Source organism: Symsagittifera roscoffensis, chromosome 4 (assembly GCF_963678635.1).
Source record: "Symsagittifera roscoffensis chromosome 4, txSymRosc1.1, whole genome shotgun sequence".
NCBI classification, from domain to species: Eukaryota; Metazoa; Xenacoelomorpha; order Acoela; family Convolutidae; genus Symsagittifera; species Symsagittifera roscoffensis.
The window spans coordinates 44,057,557-44,071,386 of NC_087065.1; the positions used below are offsets into that span (position 1 = coordinate 44,057,557).

Sequence of the window (13,830 nt, forward strand, 5' to 3'; positions counted from 1 at the left end):
CGCAGTTTAACAAAATCAGTTGAATAACTTGCTGCTATGCTGCTGACACGCTGAATTACATGAAAAATCAGATTTAACTTTTGGGTAGTAGTTCTTACTGGTAAATGCTATATAAAGATCGCAAACCATTATTTTTTAAATATAGAGTTTCGATATTCATTTTCTGCTGATGGTTTTTCGGCTTCATGGTTGTCGACTTAAGCTCTGTCGGTTTAGTTTCCAAATTCTGTTGTCCAATTAGCATCCATTACTTGAATAGTCATTTGGATCCTATGTGGGCGTTACATAATTTTGTGCAAGTTGATTTTCTGAAGAAAATTTCCGGCTGAGAATCAGCTTATTGAATGTCGGCTTCAATTTTGTCGGCCTGTTTGCCGTTCTTTTCCCTTAAAATGTCTTTTATTGATTTTTAGATTGATAGCACTCTTACCAATATTTGAATGCCCAAAGTCAACCTCACTTGGACTTCTTTGAAAACTGTCAACTAATTTAAATGTGAAAAAAGTTACTTTTTTTAAAACATTTTTATTTTCCTTCAATTGTAACATTGCTCGAATTTCTGATTGCGCCTTATTGAGCGTCATGGTGCTTTAATTCTACAGTTACTGTATTGCAAGTGGTACGAAGCTCAGCTTCGTCTCTGTGTGCAATGGTGCAAGTAGTTGATTTTTGAGAGTTTTGCCAAGAGATGCAATGTTTTTTCTGCTTACATTCTTATCTCAGTCACGGGAAAACAGCGAATGGAGCTCTGCTTGAAATTTTTTTACTTGCGATAGGCGAATTGATAATATTTTTTTTGATTGCAAGATTTTTCACGTTTTTATAATGATTATCTTGCCGGTTTGAGTTTGTTTAATTTACTCTTTTTGATGAGTAATTAGTGTGTTAGACAATAACTATATTGTGCGTTCTCTTGAATACTTCTAAATTTTTAAAAAATGTGGCAGTTTTTCACAGTCCATTTTCTACGCCTGTCATCACTTGCAAATATTTGTGTATCGCAAATGATACAAAGCTCCGATTCGCCCCTGTGTAAACGTTGAATTTTTAATGAAGTTGGAATTTCGGAGTTTAAGATGAAATGAACCATTGGACATGGTATTCCCTTTTAATGCTCCTGAAATCATTTGTATAGGAAATTATGAATTAAAACCCTATTTGTTTTAGCGCGGCTGCTGAAATGGAAAACGTTCATTCGACCGACTTCGTCAGTGACGCGAAAGGACTAGCTAAGTTGGTTTGATTCAAGTATCCAAAATCATGATTTATCGAAAAGAACGTTAAAAAATATGATCATGAAATTACTAATTTATCGTGAAATGCGACTATGAATGCGTTTTTGACCACTCCGACGGATCTATGACTGGTTCGAAGATTAATCAATTAATTAGTTGAATTGTTTTTCAGGGCGCAATCAGGACAAATTTTTCTGGGGATGGTTGTAATGCAGTACAAAGCCATGCCAGATGTTTTAGACTTGATCGAGGATTTCGAGTCCAGATGCATTAGGTTTGTTCATTTCTCCCACGAGAATGAACTGCGCTCGCGGATCTTTGCCGAAAAGCTCGGTCTCGAGACTGGCTGGAATTGTCACGTGTCTCTTTACGCTTCAAGTTCAAACGGCGAACCTCATTCTAGTGAACACTCCTCAAAAGCTGCAAGTTTGACTACTTTGCGCTCATTTGCGCAAAATGTGATTCAAGCAAACGAGAAGTTGAAAACGTTACAACAGAGTCAAAATAACATTGATATCAACTCGGGGAATAACGAGGAAGTTAGATCGCGTGATGTCGCAACTGAGGATTTTAACGGTTCTCTTTCTACACCAGCTTCTCCTGCAATGGCTCATAGGGTCTCGCATTCTGTAGGACCGACTATGGAACGAGTCTGTTCTCATCGAAGTCGAGACGCGATTGATGGAGGAAACTTGAGTCATCATCACAGCCAACGATCTCTCACCAGGTCACAACACTTTGAGCACGGACAGTATCCAAGCCAACAGCACCAAGCGGAGGTTAATGACCGAAAACCCTTCTTGCAACAGCATCAGCCTCATAATCAGCATCAACACCCTCATAACGTGAATGTAACACACAATCATTCGCAATTCCCAAATGCAGAAGTTCATCACGGCATGTCGCGAAATCCCTCGTTCCAGGGTACTTTCAAGGTAAGTGGCGGCAACAAAACAATCTAACCGAACAGAAACCTCTCTATTGGTTTACTGCATTTTTCTGTTAGCTAGCTTAATTGATCTATAGCTAAATATCTCTGCGTGTTTCCCCTATTGCATGCTCTTTTCGCTGATTTTTTTGGACGTTATTGAAGTTCGCGTTTAAATTTAACCCTTGTTACTTGAGCAATAAGCACTCAACACTATTGTTTTGTCACGCGCGCTGCTTTCTGTGTTTTGTTTCTGCAATGAAATTTTGACTTTGTCTTTCCACAAATAACAAAAAGTAGTTGTAGAACAGAGATATTTGCCTCTTAGGAAGCTCGTCAGTACTTTCCCGAAGCATCCGACTCTCCTCGTATTCAACATTCGAATCTCAATTTCGACCAATCACAACGCCTAAATTCATCGCATTATAATTCTTCCGCCAAAGCACGTCCACTTAGCCGAAATTCAACAATGGCCAATTCATTCCAAGTCCAATGTCAATGCTGTTCAACTCAATTGGACGTCTGTGCTGATAATGCTGCCACTGTTTCTTCCACGGTGCCTTTTGGGACTTCTAGCCGACAGCCCCACAGAGCCGAATTTAACCCGAGTAGAAAATCTGGATTATTTCACGATGTCAGTAATGTCGTTTTATGTCGGGATCCGAAGTGCGCGAATAGTTTGAAGCGTTCGGATAATTGTGATATCTCAGCAAATAATCATCCGACAACACCAGGCGTCGCGGGAGGTTTGGCAGACAGCGGAACATCTGGAATTTGCTCAATGGCGAGTGACGAAGGCGCACTTGCGGTCACGACTAGCACATATGGCTTTACAAGTACTCATCTTAAAGCGCCTGAAATTCAATTCCACCAATCGAGACCTCAGTACCTGCAGCAGCCTGACGCGTTTATAGTTAGATGTTTACTTTTTGTACTAACTGTTGTTTTCAACTGATTTTGAAACTGTTATTTGATGCGTAATATGTGTTAAGCGCACTGAGTGTCTAGGCGTGCCACCAAAGCGTACCTGCATGACTTAAAACTGTCCTGTAATAGTTGGTAGAATTAGGAAACTTCCGAAATTTGAAATGGGTTATATACTTTTTGTTGTATGTTGTTAATGAAAGTTCACGTATTAAGAAATTTGGTTTAGGCTTCTCGTAAATATGTCGAGATTGGTGTCCAAACGGCAAACAACGATAAAGAAGACTCGAGTAGTCTGAAAAACGAGGAAGCAGGTTTAGACGAGATGTTTGGACGGCTGGAAAAATTAGAGAGCCAGAAACGACACTCTCAAGAAGAAGTTAATATGACCTCAGGAATGAGCTATCGACATCCGGGAGTTGTTTCGCAGAATCATCCAATGTATTCAGTCGGAACCGACACACGTGATGCGATTACCGAACAAGACGAGTTTATTTCGTTGCAACCAATGAGTCCGGGATCCATGTCTGAAACATCATCAGGCGCCATTTCGCCACTTCCTAATCCAAGAGGCATGCACAACTCACATAATTTCCAAGGTGGCCATTTTGCCGCTAATTCGCGCACTGTCCAATTAGCCTACAACCATGCAAAAACCAGTTCTAATTCACCGCATCATCATCCGATGATGTCCAATAACTGCCAAGCTAATACACACCAGAAACATCCATTGTCCAGAGGCATGGCAACTGATACGCCCTCTTGTGACCTCAGTGGAAGCGGAAACTCGCCAATAGATTACTGTTATCAGTGCTCAACGTTGAACAACTCGAACGCTTTAATGGCCGCCAATCATAATCGCGTAGTTCCAGGTGGCGGGATTGAAAGTCAATGCAGCAGTATTGAAAGCAACTGCCAGGTAATCTCACAGTCCAATACTATGTCGGGAGGAGTGAATCATTTGCAAAAGGTAACAGAGCAGGTATGCACGCAACCGTGCTGCTACAACCCAAACAACGTGCAACACTCGAGTCACACTCAGGGAGGCGTGAACGGACTTTGCAATCAATGTCATCATAACTCAAATGCTCAAAACACAAATATTAGTCATCATGGATCCAATAACACTTTATTATCCAATAGAGCTAAAAGTCCAATGGATGCCATTGATCAGCATCAGCTTAAGCAGAGTGGCGGAATCCACAATACATCTTTGCGATCCAATCCGCCGAGGAAGAATGCACCGCCAGTTCCTGTCAGACGCTACGCAACGCTTACAGGAGGCGAGTCACAGTTTAACCACGATCAAAATGATGCCTCGGTAGCTTTACTAAATCCTACTTACAATACCAGTCAGCATAATCATCAACAGTTTCTCAGTAATTCTACCAACAATTTCAGCAATAGTAATTCTCAGAGCTTTAGCAAACAGAGGGGAAAATTGAGTAGAACGGGATCTATCGTATCTCAAGCTACCCATATGCAAGATGATGCAATTTCACGGACATCAGAGCAGTCTTTTGGAATGGGTAGTCTAGCAGGTACAGAAGGTGTTATGTTCGATGACCTCTATGACCTCTCAAATAGGGCAAAGTTACCCAGGGGAGTTGAAAATATCAGGCCTCACCTGGAACACGTGGACAATGTACCCCTGTTAGTTCCGCTCTTCACAGATTGTACGCCAGAAGGTATGTTCTTTCAACTCCGGCTTCAACTGTTTTTGGGGAACTTGATCGCAATTTGGTGGCAAATTAGATCATTACCCTTGTGATAAGCAAGGGTAGTGCAATCGGGTACTGGACTTTTTTTTCCAGTAAATGACTCACCCCTGAAATCATTCACCCATTTCTTTTGTTGAAATCCTCTGTCGCAAATATTATGCATGTATTGAGTTTTTAGTATTTTAAATATCCGTGCTTTTCAAAATTTGCTTTTTATGATGGTGTAATTTTTCCAAATCGATTTGTTAAAATTTTGCTTTTTGTTTTTTTGTCCTCTATTTCAGCCTAGAGGCCTGCTTAATGGACTCATTATTGTGCCGTTTGATGAGCGAAAAGTTTTGTGTTTTTTGAGGGAGATGGAAACTTAAAATTTTCGCCTTCTATTTTCTAGGTATGTTTTTTTTTTCAAAACTATTTTCATACATTTTGATACATCTGGTTGCATGGATAATTATAGAATTTCGATATTATTATTTTGGTTAATGTTTTTTCGGCTTTAGTCTTGTCGATTCAGCTCTCGGTTTAGTTTCTGAAATATGTCTACCACCTTGCGTTTAGTGCATATATGTTTTGATCGATTTTCTTCCGCCAAAATATTTCAGCTGAATATAATGTTTTCTACAATTTTTAGATATAAGTTATGAAATTTTTTTAGGGTAACGTTGTTTTTTTAAGGGTTTTTTAAGGGTAACGTTGTTCGAAATCGCTTTTTCTTGAGCTGTTTTAACCCGGCACTTGTTGTCTTGCAAGTGGTACGAAGCTCAGCTTCACCTCTGTGTACATAATTTTTTGAATTCACAAAGATGATGTGCTGAATTGTTTCTAATGATTGGATTCGCCAAAGTGAAATTATCTATTCGTTTCCGCTATGAGCTCAATTTCTTTGTGATTTGACTGTTTTTTTTTCTCTCCACTTGTTACTAGTGAATGATCATTATGGTCTAATGGTAGCTGATGATACTATTGATTTGTCTACTTGGTGAAATAAAGGAATTCTGAAATTTAGGTGCCCTTCTATATCAAACAAATTAATTATTCAGGCTGATTTTTTCAATCACTCGTGGGGTTATATGTCACCTTTGGCTATGGTGGGTCTTATGAAGGGTAGTTGTGATTATAGCGACGAAAGAGATGGTGAATATCATGCAGGAGAACAGCGAGATAGTCTGTGTGTATGGCAGCTCGCTCAACGTCACCAACATCGACATATTCTTACAATCAGACGTCAGGTTAGACCACCACATTCATCATCACTATTTTTTATCATCTTATCCTTTAGGGATATGGAATTGCAAAACATTCGGTTTTTCTTTGTCATGCTCTGAAATTAATTCGTCTCATGGCGTTTTTGAGTGTTTTATGGCGTTTTTGAGTCTAACATGCTGCGAATATCCTCTTGAAATGTTTATGTAACGCATATACCTGACTATTAATAGTAAGTTTTAAGAGTTATTTAGAGTCAATGAACGTAGTTCAGACTCTTATATAGGTTCATATGATTTTTTTTCAGGAAAAGTTTTAAAATTTGCCATGCTCAAATTTACTTTTTCGCGGTTTGCCTTTTGATTTCTTTTGAGTTCATTACTTTTGATAAAAGGTAAGCAAACTCCTTTTAGATTAAATGACAAAAAAACGTGAAGGTCACAAAAAACGTGATTGATTTCTAGTTTCGTAAACGGAATTTAATTTTAAGATTAAATAAAAAGATTACCTATTTATACAAATTGGTAAGTTTTACCTGGTTTTCTCTAATTATATTAAATTATAGTTTGTTCTAGAAATTCAAAGAGTTTTGAAGACATCTATTTAATCTTCGAAGTTCGAAAGTTGAAGTGAGTATTTTTTTAATGTTATCTTGCGTACATTAACTTTTTTCCAACTGTCGGTTGGCTATGTTCAATTTTCATTTTTTTTGCCATTTCTAATGATTATCCGATACTTCATGCTCCGCTCTTTAATATCAGCCGTCATTTCGCTCGTTTGATTGTAGTATTGGAGTGATGCCATACGTGCCTCAGCCGTGTGTGCGCCAGCCAGTGTGTTTCGAGCCCTTTCTACCTGACGGACGCCACCTCTCCCCTCTTGGTCTCGCATCAGCACTGGGAGCGCTACCCTGTTCTCTCCAGATACTCAGAAACGTTTCACTCACAAACATATTCCACTCGGTAAGTTAAACTCTCATTTCAAAGTGTTAAAGTCTCTCTTTGTGATCTGTCAACATCACAAAAATTGCCCGCAGTCGATATACGTTTTCTATTTTGGTGAAAATTAATGTTTTCTTTTAGATAATTTATGATTGATCTGTTTTTTGAATCGTGGCATAAGTAAAGTTTCCATTTATAGCCATGCTATTCTTATTATAGGCGAGCAGATTGAGTGATAACCTCAAGACGGCGCTCCTCTTTCTGCTGTCGTGTCACCTGGCCCTAATCATTACCCAGGTGTTGTCGGCAGTCTGCTTCCAGCCCCCTCCCTTCTCCGGCTCCCTCATCCTCTGGCTGGTCGGATTCATCCTGCCCCTCCTATCCACCGCCCTCCTTGCCAACCCCACATGTCCAAACTCACTACAGTGGACCACTGCACGCAAAAACTACAGCAAAATACTCAAAACGGTAAATAATACTCAAAACGGTACATAATACTCAAAACGGTACATATGATCAAAACGGTACATAATACTCAAAACGGTACATAATACTCGAAACGGTACATAATACTTAAAACGGTACATAATACTCAAAACTGTACATAATACTAAAAACAGTACATAATACTCAAAAACGTCCATTATCCTCAAAACAGTATGTAATACTCAAAACGCTACATAATTTTCAAAACAGTACATAATACTCAAAAGGTTAGCAATATTCAAAACGGTACATAATACTCAAAAACGTCCATTATCCTCAAAACAGTACGTAATACTCGAAATGGTACATAATACTCAAAACAGTACATAATACTCAAAACGGTTAGCAATACTCAAAACGGTACATTATTATCAAAAAGGTACATAATACTCGAAAAATTGCAATACTCAAAACGGTACATAATACGCAAAACGGTACCTTATACTCAAATTGGTACATAATACTCAAAACGATGTATAATACTCAGAACGGCATGAAAACTCAAAGCGATGCATAATTTTCTAAACGGTACATAATAGTTGAACGCTACATAACGCTTAAAACCTTAAATAACTCTCAAAACGGTACATAATACTAAAAACATTGCATAATACTCAAAAATGTCCATTATACTCAAAACAGTACTTGATACTCAAAACGGTATATAATTCTCAAAGCGGTACATAATACTCAAAATGTTAATACTGAATAAGGTACATAATTCTCAACGTTACGAGGCCAAATTGCATTTTGTGCATTGTGAGCGGATTCCGCAACAAGGACGCTCCCTTTGTTCCGACAAAATTTTAACCTGTTTAAAGACTTGTCTATGGAATCCAGGAACACAGAGACACAAAATTGTGCGCCTATCCAGTGCACAGTTTGGCCTCGTAATGAAAACAGTACTTAATACTCAAAACGGTTAGCAAAACTCAAAACGGTACATAATACTCAAAACGGTACATAATACTCATAACGGTACATAATACTCAAATTAGTACATAATTCTCAAAAAAAAGTTCATGAAATAGAAAATGGTACATAAAAATCAAAACGTTACATAATACTCGAACCAATATATAATACTCAAAATGGTACTTAACACTCAAAACGAGGATGGTATAAAAAAACTGAAAGCGATACAACTTTCTAAACGGTACATAATACTCAAAATTTACATAATACCTAAACGTTACATAACGCTCAAAACCTTTCATAACACTCAAAATGGTACGTAATACTAAACAGAATACATAATACTCAAAACCGTCCATTATACCAAAAACAGTACTTAATACTCAAAACGGTGCATAATACTCAAAATGTTACTTAATACTCAATAAGGTACAAATTACTCAATAAGGCACATACTCACAACGGTACATAATTCTCAAAACGGTACATATTTTTCAAAACAATTCATAATACTCAAAATGGTTAGAAATTCTCAAACAGTACATATTACTCAAAACGGTTAGCAATGCTCAAAACGGTACATAATACTAAAATTGGTACAAAACACTCAAAATGGTTCATTATATTCAAAATTGTACATAATACTGAAAACGTTACATAATACTCAAAACAGTACACAATACTCAAAATGATACATACTGCTCAAAACCTTTCATCAAGTTCAAAGTTTTTAAGAGTAAACGAGATAATTGAAAAGATCTAAGTTCTGAAGGTGTTTAAAGAAGTTTTAAAGTATTACTATTATGTGTTCGAGTTTAAAGGGTTGTTATAAAGATAAGTTTTAACAAGATCTAAATTGAAATTTTTTGTTTCTTCTCAGAAAATGCTGAATTTTGCTTTTTGAAGACCAGTATAGTTCGAAGTTGAAAAATTCCTTTCTGCATGTATGAAAAATCTCTTTCTGCATGTATTTTAGATCTTTTTCTCTTCGGGACATTGAAGAACCTTCAATGTCCCGACGAGAAAGAGATCTAAATTACATGCAGAAAGATATACATAGTTTGTAAGGATTTGAGAAATAAGAAGGATTTTCGTTGATTGCAGTTATGTTTTGTCATGTAATTAAATCATTGTTTTTTTCAGGACGTGCGTGAATTTATAGTTGTGTTTGCGATGCGGTTCCTGCCGACGTGTCTGCTGCTGCCACTCATGGAGATGCTCATTCTCTACACCATGTGTCTCTACGTCACAGAAGAGGACAACTGTCTCCTCACTCATGGCAACACAAACTCCACTGAGCTGTGGAATGGATACAGGGGCAGCTACAGAGGCGCCTTAGTAGTCGCGCAGAACCTCACTACGTGGTGCGTCTGCTCAAAAAAAACCCAACCTTGTCGAAATTCGACAAAATTGAGTATTTTTTGAAGTATTAATTAAGTTTCTGACTCAATTCGAGCAAAAATCTCTTCCTTTTTTAAATCGGAAACGTCAATTTTCGACTCATTTTAGAGAAAAAATGAAACTTGATCATTGGAGACTTGAAATGAGATTATACGTCTTTTTCAGCTTTAACATTATCTGAAAATTCTGTCATTTTTATGTAAAGAAGCGTCGCTGATCTTATGAGCCGCAATATTACTGCTTGTTAATATGGAACCAGATTTGAATATATATTTTGATATTATTGTTATGAAGTATTCGCAAACGACACACGAAGACAAGGCCGTCATAAAAGACAACAAGAGAATCACAGGAGTGTAGTGTTTGCTGAAAAACTTGAATTCGGTTCAAACCTATCTTTAAGTTCACTTGCTGAAAGGATCTATTTGATTCGTTTAGGTTCCTGGTCGTTCACCTTTGCTTCATATCAGCCAGTTTTGTCTTCCCCAAAACCTACGTCTGGCGTCGGGCTCCCTTCCGCAACCTAGTCTGGACAATAATGTGTCCTCTCATTATTATACTGCAGCTCTTCTATTTCTATTCAGACGTACAGACGTACAAAAATACCCCTTTTACGATTCCAAATACACCTGGACAAGTATGGATAGCGGGGGTTGTGTGGTGTTTGCTGGCTCTTTTTCTGAGCGAAATGGTCAAAGTTTACGAAGTAAGGAAAGCGTTAAAACAGCACCGCAGAAGCAAATTACAATTTGGAACTAAGCTTGGAATGAATTCTCCATTTTGATTAGTAGATTCAACTGACACTTGCTTATTTATTTAACGTTTTCAAGAAAAAAAAACATTTCAAACGTGTCGCAGAAATACATTTAACATGCCATTCTCTAAAAAAAATTACAAGTGTCAGTTCGTCAATGTGATGAAATTGTAATGGTAATTTGATTTACTTTTTGTAATTTTTATTTTAGTTCATTCAATGGCCTCTATAAATTATCATTAAAAAATAATTTGACGTAAATTCATTAAGCTTCCGTTCAAGCTTCCGAAAGTAAATTGAAAGGAAAACAGTTTTTTAATTGAATACTATGTACAGGCGCGGATCTAGGAATTTCTCACTTTGAAAATTTTGTCGACCTTTTTTTTGTTTTAGGTCAACCAAATTGATTTTTTGAGCTCTCCCAAATCCGTATAAAGACCCTAATTTGACAGGCATATTTGTGAAAAAAACTGGCCAAAAAGGCGTTTTTATGCACTTTTTGCAAAATTTCTACCAAAGGCGCCTTTAGAACAATTTTAGATTTTAGGGTCCGTCACAAGAAATGGATATCTCAAAATAGTACAAAGGGGGACCCTTTGGGTCGGCAGGGCGACGAATCCGTGGGGGGGGGGGGGGGGGCGGACGCTACTGACTATGGATCCTATGTTCGGACGCTGACTACCCAATCTAAAAAAATCGATTTTGTTTCGAGATAGATTGTCATATTGGTTAAAAGATTGAGGGAAATGATTTCGCATCAAAAAGTGTAAAAGTTGTCCTAGAGGTATCTGTTCCGACCACGTAATGTGCTGGAAGTATGTATTCTGTGAAATACATGTCTTTTAACTCAAAATCAAGTATCACAAACACATTTCCTGACAATTCGTAGTCAATGCTGAACAAAATTTTGCATCGCAGCAATTTCAAAGAAACTAGTGTTGATATATCGGTTACATGACAAAAGATCCCTTACCTTAAGATCCCAAACGAGAAGATTCCAGTCAATAAGATACCATTCCAAAAGATACCTCGTTCTAAAATCGCCCACGACATAAGATACCATAATAAAATAACAAAGATTCGTATGTCTTAAGATACCATAATAAAATAACAAAGATTCTCGCTGTTTGATTCGTACGTCTTTTTAAGGCCCAATTCGGATATTTTTCGCATAAAGCTCTGACAGAGGTGAAAATAGCATCCCTTAATGTCAGTTTCGTAATGAGAGGTAAAAGCACTCAGAGCCGCAATTTCAAAGTCGATCAAAATTCTTTCCGGGGTTACGTCACCGATAAGCGATTTGAGTGCGGTTAGGAATTTGTTATAGGTTGATAAACGCTTATTGTAAAAGCTGACTGGGGCAAAACAGTAAAACTGACTGGGGCAAATTTTGAAAGTACCGTCTACAAGCCAGGTTTGTTGTACAATTTAAGTGCATTGAGGTTCTCAATGTCGCCAAAAATTAGTATGCGTTCCGTATCTTGTTTTCCGCTATCAAAAAGACAAAATTGCTTAAAACGATCGGGTACTTCGAAATGACGGTCATCTGTGGCAATAGTGGGCAGGGATGTCGTTTGTTTACTTCTGTTTAAAGTTCGTGTTAGCGCCGACCGTGAGAACAAAGATATCATTACTCTAGATTTATGTCTGCTTACACTTTGATCAAGATTTTTGTTCATAATCCATGTGATCTTCTTAATTGGCATGGGATTTTATGGTATGGGCGATTTTTATACAAGGGATCTTTTGGTATGGTATCTTTTGTCATGAGAGCTTTTGGTATGGTATCTTTTGTCCTGACACCGATATATCATGGTTTTACCGGGATTGATTTTCAGCAAGCGTATGTTGACAAATTTCCATCGGATAAAAGAAACAAAAAATATATTTGTGAACATGTTGCTTAAATATTTAAATGTAGAATCGCTGAAATCGAATATCCAAAAAAAAATGATTTTCTTTATAAATTTGGAGTTAATAAGAAGGCGTCAAAGGTGCAGTTGCAAAGCTGTGCAAAAAAATATAATCGATTTGTACTCTTCTCATAATGGAAAACTCTGCTTCCATTGAAAAAAATATCACGACTGGAAATTATTTTATTTATTAAAACTTAAGAGAAATGGACTTATGAGTACATTAATCAATTTTGATCAGAACTATTGATTCTCGTGTGACCAAAAATTGATTTAATCACTTCAATTTGGTAAATTGCTGCATTTAATTCGCCTACGTACAGTCTGACTGATCCATCTGAGAAAAATTCTGAGAACGGGTTGAATAAAAAATAGAATTACTTCATGTTGGAAACACGAATGAAGATGTTATCCAGTGGATAGTAAGAAAACTCAGCTTATCAGATAGTTCATACATGTACTAAAACAAGAAACATATTATTATATTGATAGAATTCCTCGGCTCTACATATACATATATAACCAGTTGGTATATTTACATAATCTAAAGAGATCTGTGATAATACGTTATTTGTAAACCTAACTCATTATGTACTAGTTCTTATGAGTTCTGACTCTGACATGCTTTCGAGGTCAGTTCAAAACAGAAACAGATTCTCGTTTAACAAACTGAATTTAAATTGAACAAACTCTTCTTATTTCGAACGCCATTCAGAATCTCAATCCAGCTATAGACATTCCGTGGGTATAATTTGGCGCAGCCAGCAGTTACGAAAAACCCATTATGAATTACGCCTTTCTGGCAAAAAGCCTCGGTGGACCCACCAATAGAGTGGGACAAGAGGAACCAACAATTATTCCTAGGCCTCATCGCCAAAGACGGTATAGATTTATCAAAGCTACTGCAAAACCCCACTGCATATAGTCGTCCCCAAGAACCAGGATATGAACTCCCGATAGATGGTGAAACAAATGTCCAGATTCGTGATAACAACCTTCGGAATCAAGAAAAGAAAGTGACATGGGAAAATCAATGCGCACACTTAGATAATCTTGGTCCAACAGTAGACGGCGTCCCATGGGGTGAAGCAGATATTAAATGTAGAAGCTACATTCATGTGCTTGGGAGCTGAGGGCCAAAGAAGAGTGTCACAAATTTACCCAGACCTCAGAATCCAAGAAATTACAACCAGAAACTTCTGGGAACGCCTGAAACGTCTATTTGTCAAGGAAAGAAATGTCACCTTCGATAGATACGAAGCGTTTACCCGAAAACAAGGGAAAACCGAAACATTCGAGCAATACCACTGCAATCTAACGGAATTAGTGGTGAAAGGGAACATCAAGTGCATGAACTGTAATGATGGGAGACTGGGGACAGAAATAATTAGGGACCTTTTCACCTCTAA

The 13,830-nt window shown here is 37.5% G+C and overlaps 1 protein-coding gene across 8 annotated transcripts in view; it reads left to right on the forward strand.

Moving 5' to 3' along the window:
• LOC134843714 (transmembrane protein 94-like) overlaps positions 1 to 10,624 on the forward strand; it is a 74,982-nt gene extending 64,358 nt beyond the window's left edge. For 7 of the 8 annotated variants that reach the window (XM_063859959.1, XM_063859960.1, XM_063859957.1 and 4 more), the window contains 9 exons: positions 1,168 to 1,233; positions 1,408 to 2,170; positions 2,492 to 3,076; positions 3,317 to 4,775; positions 5,929 to 6,037; positions 6,799 to 6,973; positions 7,172 to 7,420; positions 9,497 to 9,717; positions 10,193 to 10,624. In XM_063859959.1, the coding sequence (XP_063716029.1) occupies positions 1,168 to 1,233; positions 1,408 to 2,170; positions 2,492 to 3,076; positions 3,317 to 4,775; positions 5,929 to 6,037; positions 6,799 to 6,973; positions 7,172 to 7,420; positions 9,497 to 9,717; positions 10,193 to 10,538 (3,973 nt within the window). In that variant the 3' untranslated portion in view covers positions 10,539 to 10,624. The remainder of the gene's footprint in view (positions 1 to 1,167; positions 1,234 to 1,407; positions 2,171 to 2,491; positions 3,077 to 3,316; positions 4,776 to 5,928; positions 6,038 to 6,798; positions 6,974 to 7,171; positions 7,421 to 9,496; positions 9,718 to 10,192) is intronic. The other variant, XM_063859961.1, reaches the window with a different exon arrangement.
• The last annotated feature ends 3,206 nt before the right edge of the window (positions 10,625 to 13,830 follow it).